This window comes from Equus quagga, chromosome 4 (genome assembly GCF_021613505.1).
Source record: "Equus quagga isolate Etosha38 chromosome 4, UCLA_HA_Equagga_1.0, whole genome shotgun sequence".
In the NCBI taxonomy this organism is placed as follows: Eukaryota; Metazoa; Chordata; class Mammalia; order Perissodactyla; family Equidae; genus Equus; species Equus quagga.
Window position 1 is genome coordinate 24,368,481 of NC_060270.1, and position 24,541 is coordinate 24,393,021.

The 24,541-nt window shown below is 37.6% G+C and overlaps 1 protein-coding gene across 1 annotated transcript in view; it reads right to left on the reverse strand.

The window, feature by feature from the left end:
• Positions 1-9,201: 9,201 nt before the first annotated feature.
• CCDC14 (coiled-coil domain containing 14) overlaps positions 9,202-24,541 on the reverse strand; it is a 44,885-nt gene continuing 29,545 nt past the window's right edge. Inside the window, exons 10-13 of the mRNA XM_046659769.1 lie at positions 20,606-20,688; positions 18,512-18,730; positions 18,302-18,434; positions 9,202-10,881 (exon numbers count right to left, since the gene is read on the reverse strand). Coding sequence (XP_046515725.1) covers positions 9,945-10,881; positions 18,302-18,434; positions 18,512-18,730; positions 20,606-20,688 — 1,372 coding nt within the window. The 3' untranslated portion in view covers positions 9,202-9,944. The remainder of the gene's footprint in view (positions 10,882-18,301; positions 18,435-18,511; positions 18,731-20,605; positions 20,689-24,541) is intronic.

Consider the following 24,541-nt stretch of genomic DNA (forward strand, 5'->3'; position numbering starts at 1 on the left):
GAATATAATATAAAAACAATGAGAAACTTTTAGGAAGACAGGAAGTGGTTGCGTCCATGTGTATATGGGAAAAGGCAGTCTAGAATAGAAGATCCCCTGGCAGAGGATGGGTGGTGGGAAGTACAATCTTATTGTATATTCCTCCCTCCTCCACACTGTTCTGGGTGAGAGACTGCTCACCTCATCACTTCGGCAGGGCAGAAGAGTAATGCCAGCACAGTACCTCTGGATAAGTGAATAATGTTACAGCAGAGCTGGAATCTGGCTGGTACAGAGTGGCTAACAACACGTGCAGATCAGTGTCTTGACCCCTGAGCAGTCCTAACACCTATCCCAATCCTAAGGAGGAAGCTCTTGAAAAAGAGCAGAGCTGAGGGAGGAGATACAGGAAAAGTCAACTCACGTGAGCAGGTAAATAGGGAGTGATCAAGTTCAGACTGAAATAACAGACATCATCAGCGTAAGGACTATTTCCTTCTGCTACTCCCTCCACATCACGCACATTCTATCAACTTATCCTGAGGAGTCTAAGTTAGAGTCTGGATTTCAGTCTCCTCTCCCATGTATACATTACCTGTCTAGGTAGCTCATACTCCCAAGGGGGAAAGAATGATACAAACAACATGCACATTCTCAGCAGTCCATGCTAAAGGAAACAGAATCAATGGACCAGACAGACAAGGATTTAAAATACACATCATAAATACGTTTAACAAGATGACAGAGTATAGAAATATGCAGCAAGAATAAGCAATTATAAAGAACAAACTGTGGGAATAACAGTTGAAAATAAGAACCCAATAAACAAATTTATCAGCAGAATAGATACAGCTTAAAAACAAATTGTGAGATGAAAGATAAGATGTGGAAACTTTCCCCCAGAAGATTTAAGAATAGACAAAGAGATGGTAAAAGTAACAGAAAAGTTAAGAGACAGGAAGATTTGAAGTAGAAGCTTAATAGGAATCACAGAAGGAGAGAGAAAAATAAATTACAAGGAATTATTTTTAAAAATAATGACAACTTTTCAGAATTAGAAAAAGATGTAAGATCATCGATTTAAAGAGCTCATAGAGCACTAACCAGAGACATTTTTTTAAAAACCACTCTCATAGTCATTAAAGTGAAATTTAAGATCATGAAAGCCACAGAAAATTCTAAAGGCTTCCAGAGAGAAAAATTCTATCACCTTCAAAGCCACAAGGATCTGCTCCATGGCAGGCTGCATAATAGCCAGACTGCTATTGGCTGGAGCCAGAGGCTGATGGTATAATATGCAAAGCGCTGAAGGAAAACAAGTTTGGACCTAGGATTTTATATCAAAACTATCATACTTTAAATTTACTGATTTCTCTCATCTTACTTTCAATTTTGCCTCCATTTCTGAGATGGCTTAGTTTTTTCCTTCCATTTCTTTCCTTAACTCTGTCAGCTCCTGCTTCATCTCCTCCCGTTGCTTCATCATCTTGTCCCTAAGCTCCTGCTTCTCTGCTTGATGCTCTTAATTTGAATACACAGCTGTTCAATTTGGTTTTAAAAGTTCAGGGTCAAATATTTAGTCACTACTTTTATCTACTCTATGGCAACACTTTTCTGATAAGTATGTTTAATTTATACTTTTATTTTTCTATTTTTTTCCTCTTTTTATCCTCAAAATACAGATCCTCTGCTGGTCCTTCCTGATGACTTATTTTTTTGAAGCAGATAAGGAAGGTTTTCCTGGATAAGCTATTTGCAGAATACTTGTGTGTAAGAAGGGATGGAATTTTCCATACTATTCAGAGTTTTGTGCAGTGATTTGTTTAGTGTTACTTCTCCACATGGTAATTAGCATCTATATTTTCCCCCAATGTAAAGCCTATGGACCTTCTTCCCATTGTTATAAATTAAGGATTTAAAATGGTTCCCTCTGGGTGAGCTGTTCATCACTGAGAAGTGTACTCTGCTAGCTCTTTCTGCTCTCTGCTGGCGTTTCCTCTCATATGTGTCCTGCTTGATAACGACTGCTTTGGGCAGTCCTTCTAGCTAATTTGTGGCTTGGCTTTAGAGCTGTCTCCAGTTTCCTCCACAAATGGAGTTTGTCTTCCTCTTGTTGGTTTAAATTTCTACCAAAAAAGGGGGGAAAAGGGCAACTTTACACTCCCATCTTCACATTGAAATCCAATGGAAACGATCATTTAAATGTGAGAGTGAAATAAAAATAAACTCCTCAGAGGGGCCCGCCCGGTGGCACAGCGGTTAAGTTTGCACGTTCCGCTTTGGTGGCCTGGGGTTCGCCAGTTGGGATCCCCAGTGCAGACATGGCATCGCTTGGCAAGCCATGCTGTGGCAGGCAGGGAAGGCCTCCCTTCCCCGAGGAAGATGGGCATGGATGTTAGCTCAGGGCTAATCTTCCTCAAAAAAATAAAAATAAAACATGAAGCCCTCAGAGAGTCACCACACAAAGAAACTCTTTGAAAGTGACATCATCCAGAGGAAAAATAAATATGGAGGGCAACTAGGAAAGGAGTATTAAAAGAAGAAAGTGAGAAAGAACAGCAATGCAAAGCTAAACATTCTACATGATACCAACATGGTGTGAGTGTCTATCAGAGTTATGTGGCTAATTCCTTTGTTGATGGGGGCCTTCTCTTTGGAAAATGTAGCATTTTGAACTGGAGAGAGTCTTTGAGATCATACCTCCTCATTTGGCAGGACCTGGGCTCTAGGTCCCACAGAGGCACACTTTGTCTTGCCTTTAAATGCTCAGTATATAGCACACAGTGCTAATAAATTATAAATGAAGGTCACGCAGAATTTGAAGACAGCGTTACTTGGTCACCTGACTCCTGATCCAGGGTTCTTGCTCTTCTAATGCACCATTATTAAAATGAACTTTCCCACAGACTTAAACATCATTCCCCGTTTAAGTGTCTCATATTCATCAATGATCTATCATGACCTTTCCTCAAACTTTGGCCAAAGATGTGAAACTACAGCTTAAATTCTCATACTCTTTCTGGGTATGTTGGGGGTTGAGAGGAATTGCTTTACGGGTTAGTCATCTATTATTACAGAAATATGGCCAGATTTTTAGACTGGTTGGGAAGGGGGAGGGAAGAGGTGATGACAGTGGTCTGAGTCTGGTGAAAAAATCATCATTAGCTTTTTGATGGGGGCAGGGTGGAGTGGTGGCATATAGGTCACTGCTCTAAGTAGTGGAGACCTACTTACTCAAATATTTGTTTACTGACTTGCTCTAGTTTGTGTCTCATCTTCCATCAATCTATCTCCCTATCCTAAGATAGCAAGTCTAATGGTATTGACCTAAAAAAAAAAAGGGGGAAAAGAAAAAAGATTAATTTTCTCTTAATCCATTGAGGCTCTGGATTTGAAATTTTATTTTTCCTTTACTCCTTTCTTCTTGCCAAACCACAAACAAACTACTACCCTCCAAGAGGGTCTGTTCTGCTTGTTTTGGAGCTGCTGACTTTTAAAATATTTGATTCTGGTCTCCTACCCCATTCTGGGCCTAGCACTCCCAGCCAAGTGCAGAAGAATCTGGAAAGGATGGTGGGGTGAAAATATGTACCTTGGCTGTGTGCTCCTCACTGAGCAGTGGACAACATTCCTTGTTATAGATTTGAACAAATGTGTAAGTCTCCAGCTCCGAAGGGGAGAAAGCTGTCCTCCTGGATAGTTTGTGATACTTCTGCATGTCCCTTGAGATTCCCATGGAGAAATGAGTCCTCTCACCCTCTGGGCTGAGCAGTAGGTAGTGCTGGTTCTGGAAATGTCAGAATTCACTGTGAATGCCAATGTCGATGGGAGAAAAACTTATGTAACTTTCTCCATCTACTTGAAAAATAAGTTTAAATAATGACTTCAGAGGGAATTGGCCAAGTGACAAGTGGTAAAATTGTTTTACTAGCATTATGCCACATGCTAAAAAGAGATTTTAAGAACATTGTTTACCATTCATAAAGCAGAATTAAAACCTTCAGAGTCTAGTACACTATGCACACATATATACGTGTAGACCAACTGAATACAATTAGTGATCCTTAGCATCTATTTCTAGTTCACAAAGCAGTTTCACTTATTTAATCCTCACAACAAATTCCAGAGGGAATTCCTTATTATTAGACCATGTTAGTAGAGAGAGCAGCATACAGCTAGCTTCTGGTGACAGATTTGGGGCCCCAGGGGTTCAAGTGGTCACGATTTAGCCGACAGCAGGGAGACAAAATAGTGAAGAAAGTAGACTGAGAATCACAATATCTGGTTCAGGGTTGTTAGCTGTGTGGCCTTGAGCAAGTGTCTTTAATGTTTTATGGTTTCAGTTTCTATCGTTCTAAAAATGAGATAGGACTAGATGATCATAAGGTCCTTTTCAGCTATAAAAGTTGATGTCTGCAAAAAATAAAACAAACATTATCCACCATGTTTTTATACCAGGAGTATTTCAAACTTCTAATTAGACAATGCTAATAGAAATGGTGATGTTCAAAAATTAGTCCTGAGATAGATGGAATTATTAATAGAGACACCAGGAATATCAGAGCTTTTTTTGAATCATTTGTGACAAATAATGACCTTGCTTTTTTCTGTAAATCTTCTCTGGAGTCGGCAGGGCCACCCCATTGATTGGGAGGATGGCCTGTCTACTTCACATAAAGATCTAAACACCCTGAGCAGGACCCTCGTAGATGACTAATTAAGAGACGTTCTGTCAAAATGCTTGAATACATCATTAGATAGATTGTCAAATCACGGAGTGACCAAAGAGAACTTTTAATCAAATCCTCACATTGTGTCACTGGAAAACAAGGTTCATGCAGAAAAACAGCAGCAGACCCATGTAGGAACCCAGGTCTCCTGACTCCAGTACAGCTCTTTTCACCATTCTTTATGGCCTCTGGGAGCAGACCTGGCTTCAAGGAGAACAAGGGCTTTGAGTCTGTGGTAAATGTGAGCTCTTCCTTTAGGGGCAGCTGAGGCCACTCGTTTGGTCAGAACCTCAGTCCTGGAGGAACTGCTTATTTCTAGCTGGGCAGGATCTGGGGCCCCCTCAGCTGTCCTAACATGACGCCACTCAACACTGACAGTGACAATGTGGATATTATCTGGAAACTAACTACAGCTCTAATATGATCTGTAGTATAATATGATAGACAGAGATAGCCAACTCAATCTTTGTGCAATTTAAAACAACTTTAACAAGATTATAGGAAATGATAATCTAAGTGTATTCTGCTTGATCACATAACATCTGGAGTTCATTGCTCATTGCTGGATTTAAATCTTAAGACGTTGACAAACCGGAGGATATCGAAAGAGGGCAAGCAGGAAGGTGAGGGCTCTGTGAATGCTGTTGTAAGTCACAGACTGTATGATGCTCTCCCGTTTTCAATGCGTTTGCCGACATATGTCCCTCCCACAAATTGGTGAGGTAGGCTGGTGGGATAGATTATTCTGCACTGGTGACATAGTTAAAACGTTTCTGCCCTATCTCCCCTGCTAAGTACTTAAGAATCTGTGGCTTCCCCACAGCATGAGCACTAGTGTGCAAACGTTTGCTAAACAAGAGAATTTTGCCTCAGAAGTTAATAATAGGAATAAAGAGTGAAAGTTACAGGGAGGCTAATGCTAGGAGCCTAGATGTGTGTAATAAAGCTATAAACAAGCTGTTGCATGAACTTACCAACATCAAGAGAAAAATTGCATGAAGCCTGGATGACCATTTGTGAGGGATTTAGTTCAGTCCAACAATAGTTATTAACTGCCTACCATATGAGAGGCACCAAGTGTCATGGCGGAGAGGTGTCAAAGATGAATAAATCCTGGTCCCTGCCCTTAAGAAGCATACAGAGTAGAAAAGGCTGATACGTCACTGACACATGCATCAATAGAGGTATGCATGTATACACAAGGTGCAGGAGTAGTGCCATGGGTTTGAAGAATGAGTGGGAAGTTGTCAGGAGGAACCTGGGAAAAAGGGTGGTACAGGCAAAAGAACACACATGGTGTGGTGGGATCTTACCAGTGGTAGGTATCACTGTAGAACAGATCCCTTCTTCGGTTACGAGAGTGTGACAGAGGACTTCTAAGGTCCTTTCAGAAACTCAACTTTTAAGCCCTTTAGAAGTCCCTAAGGTCTCACCATCTCTGATAATATTTCTCTGGAAATTCCTACTCAGGCCAACGGCTTTAAATAAAATAGTGCCCAGTTCGCTACAAGTGGAAGACTAAAACATCAAAATATAAAGTGTGATATAGGTGTAGAACCCATTCGTTCTACATTCCTGAGCAGCAGGAAATCTACAATTTCCAGATTTGAAAAATTATTGTCAGTTCACAAATCAAATCCAGCTTTAAATTCCAGACTCGTAAACCTAATTTTTGAGAAGGGGCCTCTTACCCTAATAAAGCAACTTAAGCCAATTTTATCATCCTTTGTCCCTTTACCCTGTTTTTTCACAGCACTTATCACTATATGTTCCTTTGCTTGTGTCCCACTGTAACGTAAGATCCTTGAGGGCAGAGAATATTGGCTTGTTCACTGTTGTATTCTCAGAGCCCAGAATAGTACCTGGCACATATTAGAACTTTCATTTCATTTATTCATTGGATGAATGAATCTTTAGCTGAAGGGATCGCCCCACAGTGTGAGCACTAGATACATTACTTGGTAAATGGTAATTTGACTACATGCCCTTTCTATCTAACTAGGCTTTGTAGTCCTGCCCTACTTTCCACGTAGTTGAAGCAGACCTCTAACTTTTAAGGAACTTGATATGAATGCCAACATTAGTGAAAGCAAAAATTTCTGGAAGATTTATTAAATTCCAAGGGTGTGGGAACAGGGAAGAATGTGAACCAAGCACTTCTTTGGCTTCTTTAGTCCCACCCCTCAGATCTCTACACTGAGCCAAACAGAATCAGATTCTATCTTTCATCGCCAATGGTATTCACAAATACTACATCCACTGTGAACACTTTGTACGTCACCCCCAAGATCCAAGAGAGGACCATAGAATAGTGACAAAATGCTGGATGATTCTTTCCCATTCCTCACCCAGTACCTATCAGGAGATACTGAATTCACCATCAGAGGTTAGGAGATACTCCACTAATGTGCTTCTCACACTCTGGGACATCTGAACATAATTTGTGAGAGGGTTGGGATTTGGGGCCAGACTGACCCCTCTGAGACCAGGAAGAGGCAGTTGTACTACGTACTGACTGTGAAGATCTAAAGAGGACTACTGAGAATGGGCACTCTTTCTCTCCTTTTTATCCCATTCTCCATTTACAGTACTGTTATCAAGACAACTTGGAATTTGTTAACTAGGAACTTAAGAACTTGATTTTTCATTTTAGACATTGCTCAGTGTGACTCAAACTGATTAAACTGGAAAGTCTGGAGTCATCTTTGATTTCCTCTTCTTTTTCATTTTCTATTAAGTCACCAAGCCTATTGAAAAAATTTTCAATTTGTCTCTCCTTTTTCACTTTTATAGCCAAAGGCTTATAAGTTTATGTTTGGACTACTGCAACAGCTTTCTAAGTGGTCTCCAGCCTCTCCCTCCTCTAATCCTTATTTACCATCACTCTATGCATTTTAAGAACACCCAATTTCATCTGGTGATCCTCAATTAAAAAAAAAACACACACTACCCAAAATACCCAAAGACCCACTAACTTCACGTTTACTGGTTATTCTTCACCTTGGGGCTCAGGATATTCTACAGCCTGACGCCAACTCTTCTAACTGTGTTACCCTCTCTTATTAGCATTATCATATAATAATTCTGACCCCCCCATTTCAGTCAGGTTGGTGTACCTACCATCCTCTTCTATCACTCAACCAAGCCCCATGTTTTGATGATACTGACTTTCTATGGTGTAGATGTTTTGAGGATATAAACAAGATTATCCAAATCTCATACATTCCTTAAGATCCAAATGAAGTTTCTTCTCTTCCAGGTCTTCCTCTGCCATCTTCGGCTTCCTCCCATTCTAAACTTCTGTGAAACTCACTGTCTCTTCCATCTATTTTGCTACGGTCATATCTCACCTTGAAATTTAACTAAATTCTTTCATGTTTCTATCCCACGTGCATGTCTTATATCAAACAAATAGTAAACTCCTGGTACAGGTCCTTCAAGGATTTTCCAGTCTCATTTGATCTTCATTCAAATCATTAACTCCTAACTAACTGAACCCATAAGAATTTTACTATTTGCTTTTCACATAAGGATGCCTGTCCTGTATTAAGGACAAAATAGGATTATCTTGTATTATCATATAAAAATCTTAAGAATTTACTTCTGCCTCTGAATAACAATGGATTTTGGAGTACACAGATGACACAATTTTATTCCTTGCTTTATTACTTAGAATTTCTGAACTGTACTTCTGAACTCATATGCTAAAGAGTTGTGGTTTCTTACCTTCAAATAAACCAGTGAATTAGTTTATGAATAGTGGAAGTAAGAAAAATTTTAAATATTAATGGACAGTTCTGTGAAAACAGCTTAGAATTAATTTAGTATTTTTAGGGGCTGACCCCGTGGTCAACTGGTTAGGTTCCCGCACTCCGCTTCGGCAGCCTGGGGTTTCACCAGTTCGAGTCCTAGGTGCAGACATGGTACCACTTGTTGGGCCATGCTGGGGAGGCGTTCCATGTGCCATGGCTGGAGGGACCCACAACTAAAAATGCACAGCTATGTACTGGGGGGCTTTGGAGAGAAAAAGGAAAAAAATAAAAAATCTTTAATTTAGTATGTTTAGACTTAAGAATCTGTCTATAAAATCTGGACATGTCAAAGAGACCACATCTGGGTCCTTCAGCAGTTGTAGCACCAACACTTAAAAACCCAGCAGGAAGAGGTTCTGGACCAGCAGAACACTCTTTAATGCTAAAGCCTGCCCAAGCACTAAACACAATAATGCCTGGCACGGTCTTTGTATGAAGTATTAGTGATAGCATAACACACACCTTTCCAAGAGTTAAAAATGTGCTGCTTACGTGGAGGAAGGTGATGCTGAGTAGTTAAGTAATGCTGGTTAGAGAAGCAGAGACCAACATAGTTCATACTATTTATAGGATAGAGAATGTTCTCGGTAAAGGGCTAGAAAAAAAAAATTGGTCCAGAAAGGCAGAATTACAACCATTGCAACATTTACAAACTCCATCATGTTCAAACATAATAAGGGCAATATTTTTTTATTAAAAAAATTCGCAAAACTGAAACTTAACTGTTAGCATTTTTTTATCAGTCTGACTTTATCTTTTAAAGGTCTTAAACATGCATTCAGGATAAAAATAAATAAAAGTGCCAAAGTTCTAAGAAACCATATGCTAACTTAGGATGTTACCTATATTTTCTTGGACCAATTGATGTTTTTTAAGAGGTAGAGATGTTGGCACTTTTTCTCTTAAAGAAATGTTTATATATCTCACCCAAAACACTAGCCTACAGCACAGAGCATCTCAGATAAAAACACAATGCCATCAAAAAAACAAACACAAATCCTGAAAGAGAAAAGAAACTCTAGTCTGAGAATAGTAAATTGTACCCAGATACTCCCTTCCCATTATCTTTTAGGACAGCAGAGAATTCTTCTGACCTGTACCCTTAGACCAGCAGGGTAATAAAAGAACTCTGATTGCTAGGTGCTAAATAAATGTTATTTACAATACTTCCTAGTTATCTACAACTTTCTTCTCTTAGCAAATGTTAATTTCTTAAGATGACTTGTTTTTATAAGCTCCACAGTGTCAATGTATTCCAATAACAAATTTATTATTCAAACAATTTGTTTCACAAATAATTAATATAAAACATCATTTCTCTAAAGAAATTTAAATATACATTCAGTGTAGCCAAGTTCTATTCTTAAAAAGAACACTTAAAAGAATACTTAAGAAAACGCACTCAAACCATTTTCTTCTGAGTTCATTTCTCCAGAAGACTAGTCCTTAAGGACTTCTGGAGTCTAGCAATATTGGCATCCAGGGCTGCAAGGCCATTTCGGAAGTCTTGTTCATCACGAGAAGTGAATGTCGAAAAAGAAGAGATGCTCCAGTCGGACATCAAGTCAGAATTTAAAAAGCTACCGTCAGGGATGGCACTGCTTTTCACTTGAATGCTGCTGCTGCGGCAAGTGGAGGGGCCGTGACTCGCAGCAGGCACCTGTGGCTCCCCGGTGGCAGCAGGGATCTTGCAGAGGGCTTCCTTTATTTTCTCGAGGAGGTGCTTGTCCTCCATATCAGCTGTTCTGGAAAGTTTCTCAGGTGCAACTTCTGCTTCCTTTTTGGAGGAGGAAGAGACTCTGGGTGCACACAACTTATTTTCTTTTTCAGAGACAAGTGCACTGCTGCTGACAAGCTGTGGTGGAGCTACACTGATCTGTGGCTGGGGGGATACTCTCTTAGATAATGGTGGTTTCTCTTTAGAAGTGCTTCTAGCAAATGGAATGTAAATTGTATTATCCAAATTACACTCATCTTCTATTAAAGTCTTAATTTCACTCTCCTCATCAGAACCGTGTTTTGAAAGGGTAGAAATGATTCCAGGGGCACATACTTCCTCCATGTTTTTAGTGTCTCTAGGTTGAGGGCCTTTGGGAGGCAGAACATTTTCATAGGGTCTATCTGGCACCATGTTTTCTTCGTTGTCAATTGTAGAAAGTAGCTCTGAGCGTGTGAAAGTGTGACCTGTCTCTAACTTGTTTAGGTAGCTCATGATGGAAGTGTGAGCAGGGATGGGGTCATGCTGAGGTTGTTTTTCATAAATGTTCAGAAGTGATTTGGTAAGATTATTCCCAGGCTTGCAGTGAGCACTGTCCATACTAAGATCTGAGAGAAGCTTTGCCATACTGCTCTGTAAAGTTCTGTTAAGAAGAATTCAGTACACTAATTATTATTATTTTTACCCATTTCTTTCATTTCTTTATATATTCTTCATCTTTAAGAGAAAGAATTTGAGGGAAGGGCCTGGTTCTTAATATGGAAAAAAGCAACTAAAAGCACAAAATCACACAATATGCTCTGGAGACAGCAAATTAAAATAACAAATAAAAGATCTTGGTCTGCATCAAATCTAATATTTATTATATCTAAAAATAGAGGCTCAGAAACTTTTTTCTCTCAAGGTATAGAGATGCCTTATTCTTGACCAACAATGCAAAATGATAAATATACTACTCATTTGTTAGTGGATTCTGTTAGTACAGTCATACATCACTTAACAACAGGGATATATTCTGAGAAATGCCTCGTTAGGTGATTTCGTCATTGTATGAACATCAGAGTATACTGAAGGGGAATAAAATTTTGTGTCTCTTTAACATGAGTATTATTTTAGGCTGATTATTTTTAAGAAACAAAAGACTCAAGTTTTTCTTATTACCTCTCCCTTAACTGCCTAAAGAATTCAGATAAAAAGTCTGTCTCAGGAAGCGAGCTACCACCTTAGCAGAACATGAAGTAGGTGGTGGACCGGGAGCAATCTAGAACAGCCTGTTTGTTGGGCTCCCTCTGTGTTCTTCTGTGTCTGTGTGGCCAAAAAACACTTCTTTTACAAACACTTGTTCCTTGTCACCTGTGTATTGCCTTCCTTGCCTTTAAAGTCTCTGATTCTTGCCACCCCCAACATATTCTTTTGTCTTTAGCTGAGGAAGGTATTTAAGGTGAGGGCTTTGGACATTTTGGCAAATTACTCGATTTTCCTGGGTTTCTCCTACGTATAAATGTTACTCAATTTTTGTTTGTTCTTCTCCTGTTAATCTTTCTCATGTCAATTTAGTTCTCAGACCAGCCAGAAGAACTAGGAGAGTAGGGGACATTCCTTCCTCCTCTACAGCACTTACACAGACCTAGATGGCATAGTCTACTGCACACCTAAGCTAAATGGTACTAATCTTATGGGACCACCGTCATACATGCGCTCCGTCACTGACCGAAACATCATTACTATGCACATGACTGTAATTATTTATCTCCATTTAAAATGTATATGTAAATGACACTGGAACAATACTGGGAAAAAAGGGTGGTTAGAGATAATTATCTGGCATAATTAGGTATAAGCAACAGCTAGATACCAGGAAAAGTGTGATATAAGGAAAAACACACAGGGTTTGAAGTCAAACAGAAGTGGAATCAAATCCTAGCACTATCACTAGCTATGAACTTGGGCAAGTCACTCAGCCTTTCTGAATCTCAGTTCTTTGATTGCAAAATGAGGACAACAACTTTAGAATTACAATGAACATTAAATAAGATAAAATAATAAAATATAAGGTTAAAATGCTTAGTTCAGTTTCAGGCTAAATGGGTGTTCATTTGATGGCAGCTTTTATTAGTAGTCACATTAAACCCATTTTATACCAAGCCTTCAGTCTATCTGAATTGAATCATGTATGTTCTTACATACGGATATGAAAAAGAAGCATACCAATTTAAAGAAAGAAACAAAGAACAGCAACAGGTAATTTTAAAAGATTACAACTAGCCAACAAATGTTTTAAAAGCTCAACTTCTAATCAGAGAAATTCACATTTTTGAAATGTGATTAAAAAATTTTTTTGGTCTACCAAATTAACATAGCAAAATAAGAATAATACCCATTGTTAGAGAAGCTCAGAGAGGCAGGCACTATTAGTGTACACTGGTATCACTCTTCTGGAGAGTAAAGTGGCAATGCGTCAGAAGATTCGTATATTCCACACCTTTTACCTAACAATTTGCACTTCTAAGAATTTATCCTACTGATGAACACCAACAGGTGGTACCCAAAAATGTATTTAAGAAGATATAATTTATAACAGAAAATAGATGGACTTAATATCTTTATCTTCAAATACGGTGAACTGATTTATTTAAATTATGGTATAACTGCATCATAGCCATTTATAGTCATGTTGTAAAGAATATTTATTGATGGGGAAATGTTCATTTTATACGGTTAAATTTAAAAGAGCAGGTCTAAGTAACAGGTACAATACTATTTTCGTAAAAACAGACACACATTCAAATAAAATGCTAAAAGGAAACTTCTACACTAAACAGTTAGCAGTGATTGTATCTCTGGATACAGAGTGAGTGATTTTTTTTCCTATGAAAGGAAGAAAATATTTTTTTCCAAGCTGGCTCACACTGTCATCTTAAATGTGCTGTATTTTGAGTTCTGATTGTTCTTCAAAACTTTTTCTCATACCTCTTCCAAGAAGCCAATGAGCTATTTTTAAAAGACAAAAAATATCTATAGGAATTTATCTTTAAAAGAATGCTGTAATGCTTAACCCCGTGGCCCAGTGGTTAAGTTCACGCGCTCTGCTTCGGCGGCCCTGGGTTTCGCTGGTTTGAATCCTGGGCGCGGACATGGCACTGCTGGTCAAGCCATGCTGAGGCGGCATCCCACATGCCACAACTAGAAGAACCCGCAACTAAAAATACACAACTATGTACCAGGAGGCTTTGGGAGAAAAAGGAAAAATAAAAACTTAAAAAAAAAAAAGAATGCTGTAACGAATAATGACCCACTAATTAATTTGATCAAACTGCATAACGGAATTTTTATTTTTATTTTTAGAAAAGGAATACTTATGTTGATATTTCTTTCCAGACTTAAATAAAAATGTTAACTTTGCTGTGGACAAAATCAGCGATAAAGAAAGGAAGGATGAGGGGCCAGCCCAATGGCACAGTGGTTAAGTTCATGCGCTCGACTTCGGTGGTTGGGGGCTCGCTGGTTCAGATCCCAGGCCCAGACCTAGCACAGCTCATCAAGCCATGCTTTGGCAGGCATCCCACATATAAAATGGAGGAAGATGGGCACAGATGTTAGCTCAGGGCCAATCTTCCTCAGTAAAAAGTGGAGGACTGGCGGTGGATGTTAGCTCAGGGCTAATCTTCCTCAAAAAAAAAAAAAAAAAGAAGGGACAATGACATTAATAAGAGCTTAATCTCTGGAAATTAATAGCAATCATTAATCTTCTGATGTATAAACAAAAGGTGACTCACCATTCTCTCTGAAATTAAAAGAAAAATCTCTGTAATTAAAGAGCTGAGAATATGTCAAAATTTTAAAGGAAGCAATACAAGCACCTAAATAGTTAAAAATGGATATATTTGTGTTTCTATTATATGCAACATGGCTAAATACACTGATTTTTAATGCTTAGAAAACTGGCACATTTTCATAATAAGAAATGCAAGGTTCTTTCTCAGCTGCTTATAAAAATATACTAATTTAAGTAACTATCAGCACTTGTAAGAATGCTCTTAGAAGCTATTAGAAGAATATTTACTACTTATTTACCGAAAATATATTCATTTTTCTCACATTTTAATGATTTTATAACATGTTGCAGTAAAATCTAAAAAAGTGATAAAGATGTAATTCAAAATTATTGAAGGGTGGAGAAGGGAGAGAGAGATGGTTTAGGGTATTTGCTTAGAACTTGTGTACCTTCTAGTCCCATTATCTCTCCCCAATAGTCTGAGAAAGGCATTCAGAAATTTTGTGAAATCCCTTTTCTAAGAGATTATTTAAAACGCACACACACACAAACATACACCTATCTGACTGAGGTGTATGCCTGGAGGGAAGAGGGATGTGGAAGATGTACATGAAGATGCATCTGTATTGTCAGATGCTGCTTTACCCCCTAATGTCTACAGTAAAACTAAAGTGGCCACAGAGCCCAGCTGTCGTACTGCAGAGGTTCCTACTAACTGAATTGCACAGGGTGTCACCAAAGATATTAAAAATCACCAACGTGGGTGAATTTAGATACAATTAAGCTCAAGGACCAGGCTTTTTTTGCTTTGCTTTTTAATTTAAAGGACAAAACAAAAGTCTCCATCAATGAGTATAACTAGCATTTTGAAGCTGTTAATGAATTTTCAGAAAAAGGAGGCGCAGTACTAACCCCTTTAAGACACTGTGCTAAGCCTGCCCTACAAGGTTGCTATAATCATTTAAAAGGTCCAGTTGACCTGACTAACAGGTGAGCTGGTAGTCAGAGGCGGGATTTATGCCCAGCATAAAGAGAAAAGGTCTTTGACAACAATGGAAAAAAACTGACAGGAAAATTCTTGAGTCTTTAGAAAAGGAGAGCAAAATGTGTGTATTTTAGACAGCGTCTTTCCTAAGGGCAGATAATACACAAGAACTAATGAGCTTTTTCAGTTCTTATGCTTCTCTGTTAGGTTAAGCGTTAAGAAAAGGCTCCAGTTGCAGGTGAATCCTTTTCCATTCCTAATAAACACTGGAAAAGGCAGGCTGTGTGCTACAGTCGTGCATTGTTAACAACGGGGAGACATTCTGAGAAATGTGTCGTTAGGCGATCTCGTTGTGCAAACGTCACAGAGTGTACTTACACAAACCTAGGTGGTCCAGCCTACTACACCCCTAGGCTGTAAGGTACTGATCTTACAGGGCCTCCGTCGTACATGCGGTCATTGACTGAAATGTTTCCTGGGACAAGACTGAACTCCGAAAGAATGAGCAGGTACAAAGGTATCTTCTACAAAGGTAGAAGAATCTCAGTAATGGGTCCTCTCTCCCAGAAAGGCTGTCCTTTTGAAAACAGGATGCAAGGCTGAAGAGCGAATCTGAAGTCTTGGCTCAGGCACCAACTCAGACACTGACTAGCTGTGAAAGTCAGGGAAGTCCCTCCCTTTCTCTGGGCTTCCATTATGCTAATTTCTAGAAGAATTACACTATTCCTTACTCTGAAAACTGGTCTTTCATTTTTGTTATCAATTTTTTTTTTTTGCAAATGCACCACTCTTGTTAAATAGTATTTAATCCAGTTTATCCTCAAAAAAAGATGTATCTCCCTACATCATCGCCAAAGCACTAGAATAAACTTTTTGCTTGGTGATGTGGATATTTAGCAACTAAAATGATTAAATATTTTGGGGTGTGTTTCACACATATATATTTGGAACATAACATACAATAAATGTTGTTGAATAAATGAATAAGCAAATGAACCCATCCATTTATCCATCCATCTCCCAGGTAAAAAAATGCTACAGTTTACTTAGACTAAATTAAGCATAGAGTTGTTACCAGGAACAAACTATTTTAGCTAAGGCGATGCCATGTGCAAGAAAACCTGGCTAGAAATTAAGAGATGTGAGTTCTAGTCCCAGCTCTGTTACTAACTTTCTATTAATATTTAACTTGCATGGCCCCAGTTTCACCATCTATGAAAATGCAGATATTGAAATCTTTCCCCTATTGCTGAGGACAAATAAAATAATAGATATGGGAGAGAGAGGACTTAAAAAAAAAATCAAAGTAGTTTATAAATAAAAGACAACATCAGCTTCTGATTTCATGATCACAAACGAGCTGAATTTAATGGTATGAAGAAAAGTCCCATGAAACTAGATCCTCTGCTTCATTATCTGCTAGGGGCTGAGAACCAAGCCCCTTAAATGAGAAGATGCTCCCAATGACACCTAAGCAACTGCTCCTGGACCTCAACCATGCTACTTGCTGTCCTGTTTTTCTTTATCCAAACAGAATGTATAGCATATATATTTTAAATAAAGAAGTTTATTGAGATATAACTTATATACTTAAAATTCACCCTTTTAAAGTGTACAACTTCACGGTTTTTAGTATATTCATAGAGTTGTACAACCATCATCTGTACCTAATTTCGGAACACTTGCTTCACCCTAGAAAGAAATTGGACCCATCAGCAGTTACTCCCCATTCTCTCCTTTTCCCACTGTTGGCCACCTTTCATCTACTTCTTGTTCCCATGGATTTGCCTACTCTGGACATTTCATAGAAACAGAACCATACAATATGTGGCCTTTTGTGACTGGCTTCTTTTACTATAAATACTAGATAATAAGAGAGTTTTCACCCCAAAATTAATCCTCAGAAAATAGGAGATGCTTTTCTTCGGAGACTTTATAAAGACTTTCCTAAGAAGGGACATTCTCTCAACTACTCTACTTTGAACAAGAGTGGTACAGGCCAACATTTTAGAAACTCTGGCTAGAGCCTAATTAAAAACTGCACAGATACAAGAATTGTCTTTTGCTTGTCCCACTGTTCAGTAAAGTTTTAATGAAATTATTCTATGCAATATGAATGTGGTAAAAAAGTGGTACTTGCATATTAACATAGCTTTTATAAAGTCATTTTGAATATGTTTACAAAACTAAATAAATATTATATATATATTACTACATCATCCATTTGCCTAAAAGTTTATAATTCAAAATGCATCTTCTCATTTGAAACACAAAGGAGAGGGTTTTATAGCATGGCCTGTCAGGAGCACTCAAAGGCATGGTCAGATGCGATGATATGCACGCCTAAAAGAACTGACTTCTCCTCTAGGATTCTAAATAGTTGAAAATCCAATTCTTAGCAAATGTCTCAAGAAAAAACTGAACTTTATAAGTGCATATGATATAAAAATTGAGTGAGGTGATTTTATTTACTTGAGAAAAGACACTTTAGAGAACAAACGGACCTTAGGGGTTGCTGACAACTCCATCCTTTTACTGTTGAAATGAATGAGGATCAAAGAGGCTAAATGACTTACTCAAGATCATCCAGCATGAGGGCTTACTGTGAAAAGTGCTTCTCACAAATTATTTCTTAGTCTTCCCATCAACCCTACTCATGTCCCTACTTTATAGCTGAGGTTTAGAGAGGTTCAATAACCTGCTCAAAGTCATATAGCTAATATGTGGTAGAGCTGGGATTCCACTCAGGTCTCTCTGGCTTCAGAGCCAGACAACTCTCAACCATTTTGCTAAAGAAGTCTTCAGCTCCTCATCAGAGTCCTTCTCCTAGAATCACATGGTTTAAAAAAGCATTTAGGGACAGCCCCAGTGGCCTAATGGTTAAGGTCACTGTGCTCCACTTCGGCAGCCCAGGTTCAGTTCTCGGGTGTAGACCTACACCACTTGTCTATCAGTTGCCATGCTGTGGCAGTGGCTCACATACCAAAAAAAAAAAAAAGAGGAAGATTGGCAGCAGATGTTAGCTCAGGGGGAATCTTCCTCAGGGGATAAAAAAAGGAAGGGAAGTAATAACTTACCTTTTACTTTAAAAAATAAACAAATAAAATAAAAATAAAAAAGCATTTAGGCAAGTTCAGAATTTCTAAACTAATTTAATTGGAACAGAAGAAAACATCATTAGAAATTAACAAAACATTGACAAAACAAGAGAAAAAGGGGAAAGCCAGCAGGTCTAAAATTATTTTGAAGTTTATAAATACGTCTAATAAAAGGATTAAGTCATTCAAATGAAGTCAAGATTACCTGGTTAGTTCTCTCAGTCGAGTCACCTCGGCATCACGCTGACGTAATGATATTCCCAATAACTGATTTTCCTTTTCGACAGTTTCTAACTTAAACTGGGAGCTTTTCACATTGACTAAGGCTTCTTCTAATTCTAAAACAACAAACAAATTTCAGTTTCCTTATTCTTTTTTTAAAAAACGTGACCATAACTACAGTTCAAATACATACCAATTTTCATTCTTGTTGTCTCAATGTCAAATTGCTGTTTATGTTCAAGTAAAGTATGATCTTTCTCTTTAAATATACCAGCAAATTTTTTGTTTTCATCTTTCTGATTTTCAACCACTTTTAAAAGCTCTTCATTTTTACTCTGTAGTAATTCCTGGCTCTTTAGTGACTCCTGTAATTGATTTTGCAGTGACTTGTTCAATGACTGAAGAGAAAACACTATAAGACAAAACAAATCAAATAATTGGTTCCCCAATTTACAAAGTACAAACCTGGAAAAGATCTTTTTTAAAAAGAAAAGGCTTGGAATTTATTGATTTTGCTTAACAATTACATGCTTGAGCAGTTCTACGTAAATACTAAATATATTTTTATAAATTGATTGGCAGAAATCATGCCTTTCTTCTCCAATTGATAGTTCGGGCATTAAATTTTTTTACCTTTCTTGATGAAAGAATAATACATGCACAAAGTAAAAAAATTCAAACACCACGAAATACCAATGATATGAAATGATTCTCAACGAAGAGTCTCCCTCTTACCCCACCTCAATTCTCCCCCAAGAGGCCATCAGTATTACCTTTAGTATCTTTCTGGAAAATATTTTTGCATATAACATATATATTTAAACATAAATGAATCATACTATACCCATGCTGCTAACCTTGCCCTTTTTCCCCCATAAGATTGTCATGTATCAGCACATAAGTCTATCACATTCTTATTAATAGCTATAAAAGTATATAGCAGCATTCATTCAACAAATGCAGCCTTGAGTGAAGGCTTACTATGTGTGAGGCACTGTATAAGAATCTGGGCATACAGTGGTGAAGAAGAGAGACATGGCCCGTGCTCTCATGGAGCTGATAAATATTTATAAATAGCCATAAATGCTCTCAAGGAAACAATAAAGTAAATGGACAGAGAATAAAAAGAGAGAAGCTACTTAGAATGGCAACCACTGATCTCCCCACTTCCTGTCTTGGCTTCTCACCCATCCATCTGCACCTCCATCATTTATTCATAGTGGAAGGAGTAATCTTTTCCAAAATTACTCTGATGAAGTTGAACACTTTTACGAAGTGTGTGTCCTGTTGGGCGCTCATATTTTTCTTATTGCTTTGCAAGAGATATTTATATATTAAGAAAATTATATACTTATCATATCATGTATTGCAAAAAAATTTCCCCATTTTGTTGATGCTTTTCGAATGTATTTACAATTTCACTGTGGAGAAAATGAAAAAAAATTCTGGGACGTGTTTTATCAGTCTTTTGCTTTGTGGCATGAGATTTTGTCAGGCTTAGGAAAAATTCCCAAGAATACAAAAAAAAAGTTCTCATATTTTCCTCTAGTACTATTAGTTTTTTTTCTTTTCTTTTCCTTTAACCTTTGTGATCCATAAGGATGATTTGGCATTATCTGTCAAAATTGCAACCGCATATACCCTTTGACTCAGCAATTCTACTGCTATAATCTACAGAAATGCTCACACACATGACAAAGACACATGCACAAGGATTTTCATTGTAACATTGTTTGCATTGGGAAAATGGGGAAGTACCTAGATATCTATCAGCAGAGGACTTCAAATACTTTATGATAGAACCACATAAGCAAAATATCCATATAATCCGTAAACAGAAAGCAAGATATTTACGTATTTTGATGGACAAAAATGTCTACTACATGTTAAGTGAGTAAATGCAAGCTGCAGAAGAGTACATACACATGCAATCTCATTTTTAAAAAAGAAAAAGTACATGTATAGTTCTATTAGTGCCTGGCGCATAGTAGGTACTCAGCAAGTATTTGTGAAATAAAACAATTATATATGAACAGAAGATAAGTGAAAGGAAATACAGCCTTTTGCGGGGGGGAGGTAAATAAGGGTGTATTATTGGGAAGTGATAGCATAGATCTTTTATTTTTGTGTTTTTGCACTATTTCAAACTCTAATAAAGAGTACTATTCCTATTTTTGTGTTTTAAAAAGTCCACTTAAGACAAACTAAGTAACAAAGCTCAATTCTCTATCAACAGTTCCAGAGCCACAAAGAATTTACCATCAGTGCTTCAAGTTCTTTTACGTACATTCAAGGTTGCATTGCAGAGAACCAGATGTCTTTTGAGTTTTTTCTTGTTCTTTAAGTTTCTGGTTCAAAATTCTCAACTGCCTAAAGGAAATAATGAAGAGACATGAATGCCAGAACCGCAAGCCCATTTACCAGGGTACATTTGACAGCCTATTCTAAAAAAGACATCACAAATGGTGGCAGCTGCTAGGACAGCAGAAGGCCATCACATCCCCAAAACAAAGGACAAAAACCAAATAAACAAAACCACAAAATGACACCACTGCTATTATCACAGGGCCTGAGATAACTTTTAAAAGACTGCCTGGGGCAGCATAAAACCTCTCCTCACTAGGAAAAGGTTAACTCACTTTTCCTCTTCCCTTTTTTGTCCTCTTATCTTTTCAGTGATTTCCTTGTTTTTTCCATTTTTTTCATTTCCTATCTCCTCTTGCTATTTTCTTCCGTCTTCCTTCTCTGTATTTTCCTTACACTAGTAATGATCTACTTTTTAAAAGATCTGTCATAACTGTGAACTAGAATACTTATAGGGACCCAGATCTGTCTGCTTGGTTTGTCACACACTGAAAAAACTGGGAAAAGCAAATTTACGTTTCTAACAATTTCTTTCAAGATGGAAAAGTTAATGGCCTTATTTAAGTAAAGAGAAGGCTAATAAGCAGCAACTTTGCCCTACAATGAACTTCACAATGCAGCGGCTTCACAAATAGGAATGTACAAAAGGAACTATAAGTGTTTTCTTTACTTCTAAGAAGTTAACACTAAAAAAAGGTTATCTCTAGTATCTTTCCAGAATTACCTGCCTAAAAATATTCTGCATTAAAGTAGTTATGTTTGTTACTGAATCTAAAATGATAGTGCCCTACCTCACCTCATTTATATGTATGAATTCTAGATGGATTAAAGAGTTAAACATAAAATATACAAACAAACCAACCCAACTATACAAGTTTTAGGGAGGAAATCTACATAATCTTGAAGTGGGGAAGGCATTCCCAAGCAAGACTCAAAACACAGCAAACGTCAAATAAAAGAATGAAGGGTTTAACTATATCAAAACCTGAAACTTGATCTAGAAATAACAGTCTGGAAGAAAATACCTGCCACAAATATAACAGATAAAAGTCCATAACAATTAAAGAGTTCCTACAAACCAGAAAGAAAGGCAGTACAAAGTGACAAAGGATAAGAATGGGCAATTCACATAAGAAATAGAAATGGCCTTTAAACCTAAGAAAAATGCTCAGTCTCACTAACATGAAGAAATGCAAGGTGGTTTTGTTTGTTTGTTTGTTTGTTCTGGTGAAGAAGATCAGCCCCGATCTAACGTCTGTTGCCAATCTTCCTGTTTTTGCTTGAGGAAGATTGTCCCTGAGCTAACATCTGGGCCAATCTTCCTCTCTTTTTTATAGATGGGATGCTGCCACAGCATGGCTTGATGAGCAGTATGTAGGTTCACGCCTGGAACCTGAACCCCTGAACCCCAGGCCGCTGAAGCAGACTGCACAAACTTAACCACTACGCCAGCCAGCTGGCCCCAAGAAATGCAAATTTAAAGCAGAAGATATTTTATGACCACAGGATTGCAAAAATAAAAGGAAATAACATTCTTTGATGGTGAGGGAAATGTGGTACAGGGAAATGACTTATCCCAGTTGATGGGAGTCTATTGGTACAACCATTTTGGATGGCAACTTGGCAGCATCCAGAAGATGTAAAATGTTTATAATCTGGGGGCCAGCCCTGTGGCCGAGTGGTTAAGTTTGTGTGCTCCACTTTGGCAGCTCCAGGTTTCAATGGTTCGGATCCTGGGCACAGACATGGCACTGCTCATCAGGCCATGTTGAGATGGCATCCCACATGCTACAACTAGAAGGACCCACAACTAAAATATACAACTATGTATTGGGGGGATTCGGGGAGAAAAAGCAAAAAAAAAAAGACTGGCAACAGTTGTTAGCTCAGGCGCCAATCTTTAAAAAAAGAAAAAAAAATGTTCGTAATCTTGGACAAAATAATTCTAAGTTATCTCTTAGAAATAGTTGTACATGTGCAAAAACATCCAGAATCTTGTAGATATAAACAAGGGTGTTCACAACAGCAATACTTAATAGAAGTTAAAATGCTATACAAATCATGATGTATCCATACTAAGAAATACAAATACATAGGTATTTAAAAAAATTAGACATCCATATGACTGACATGGAAAGATCTCCAACACACACTGTAAAGTGAAAAAAAGCAAACTTCAGAACAACAGTATAATATGACCTAATATTTGTTTTCTGCTTTTCTGAAAAGCTTTCCCTTTACAACAAAGAGCACAAATCTAGAAAAGGCAGCACAAACTGGTGATCCCTTCTTTTGGTATTTTCCAGAAAAACAGCAAGTGCTGAGGTCCTCTTACATACCAAGTGTGTGACAGATGCTTTGCTTGACAATTTTTTTGTATGTCCCTGGTCAGATTCTTCTCTTCCCCAACATAGCCAATCTATACTTTCCATCACTCATTGTAACCTCTCATCTCTACCTTCCAACCTAACTGTGCCACTAGCTATGCTTTTCCCTCTCATTCCCAGCCTTCAGGGCCAGGCTTTTAAAAAACGATTGTTCAATAAAAAATGATACATGATAAAAAATAACACAAGAGAATCTTTTAAAAATGGATAATGCTATACATGCTATTTTAAAATACGTCATATTTAAGTTTACTTGATTTTAACAAAGGAAAAGAACTGTTGAGATTTAGGCAAATATTTCTTTTTTTCAGTTCATTTTTTTTAAATATAGCTTTATTGAGATGAAACTGATATACAATAAACTGCACATATTTAAAGTGTATAATTTGATAAGTTTTGACATGTGATACGTAAGACCATCGACACAATCAAGATATTCATCACCCTCAAAAGTTTCCTCATGCCCCATTTCATAACATCCCCTTCCCAGACAACCACTGATATATAGACTAGTTTGCATTTTCTAGAATTTTACACTATACAATTATATTGTAAATGGAATCATACAATATACATCTTTAGCCTGGCTTTTTCACTTAGCATAACGATTGTGAGATCCATCCATGCTGTTGCATGCATCAATAGTTCCTTCCTTTTTACTGCTGGGTGGTATTCTATCGTATGGATGTACCATCATTTGTTTATCCATTCACCCACTGACAGACATTTGGGTTGTTTCCTATGAACATTCACGAACAAGTTTTTGTGTGGACACTTCTCTTGTGTAAATACATAAAAGTGGAAGGACTGCATCATGTGGTATATGTTCAATTCCTAAGAAACTGCCAAACTGTTTTCCAAAGTGGTTGTGCCATTTTACATTCCCACCAGCAAATTATGAAAGTTTCAGTTCCTCCATGTTCTAACACTTGCTATGGTCTTTTGAATTTTAGCCATTCTAGTGGGTATGCAGTAGTATCTTACCATGGTTTTAATTTGCATTTTCCTAATAATTAATGATTACGAACATATTTTCGTGTGCTTATTTGATATGCATATATCTTCTTTGGTGAAGTGTCTATTCAAATGTTTTGCCTATTTTTAAACTGTTATTTGTCTTATTACTGAGTTGCTACAGTTCTTTATACAGCCTATATATAAGTCCTGCCTTGGATATATGTATTGCAAGTATTCTCTGTCTGTAGTTTGCCTCTTCATTTTTAGTAATAGCGCCTTTCGAAGAGCAAAAATTTTAAATTTTGGTAAATTCTAATTCACTCATTTTTTTCTTTTCTAGTTCTATTTTTTGTATTATATTTAAGAAATCTTTCCCAACGCAAGCTCACTAAGGTTTCCTCCTGTGTTTTCTTACATAAGTTCTGTAGATTTACCTTGTACATTAAGATCTGTGATTTATGTCAAGTAAATTTTGTGTATGGTGTGAGGTAATGGTTGAGGTTCTTTTTTTTCTT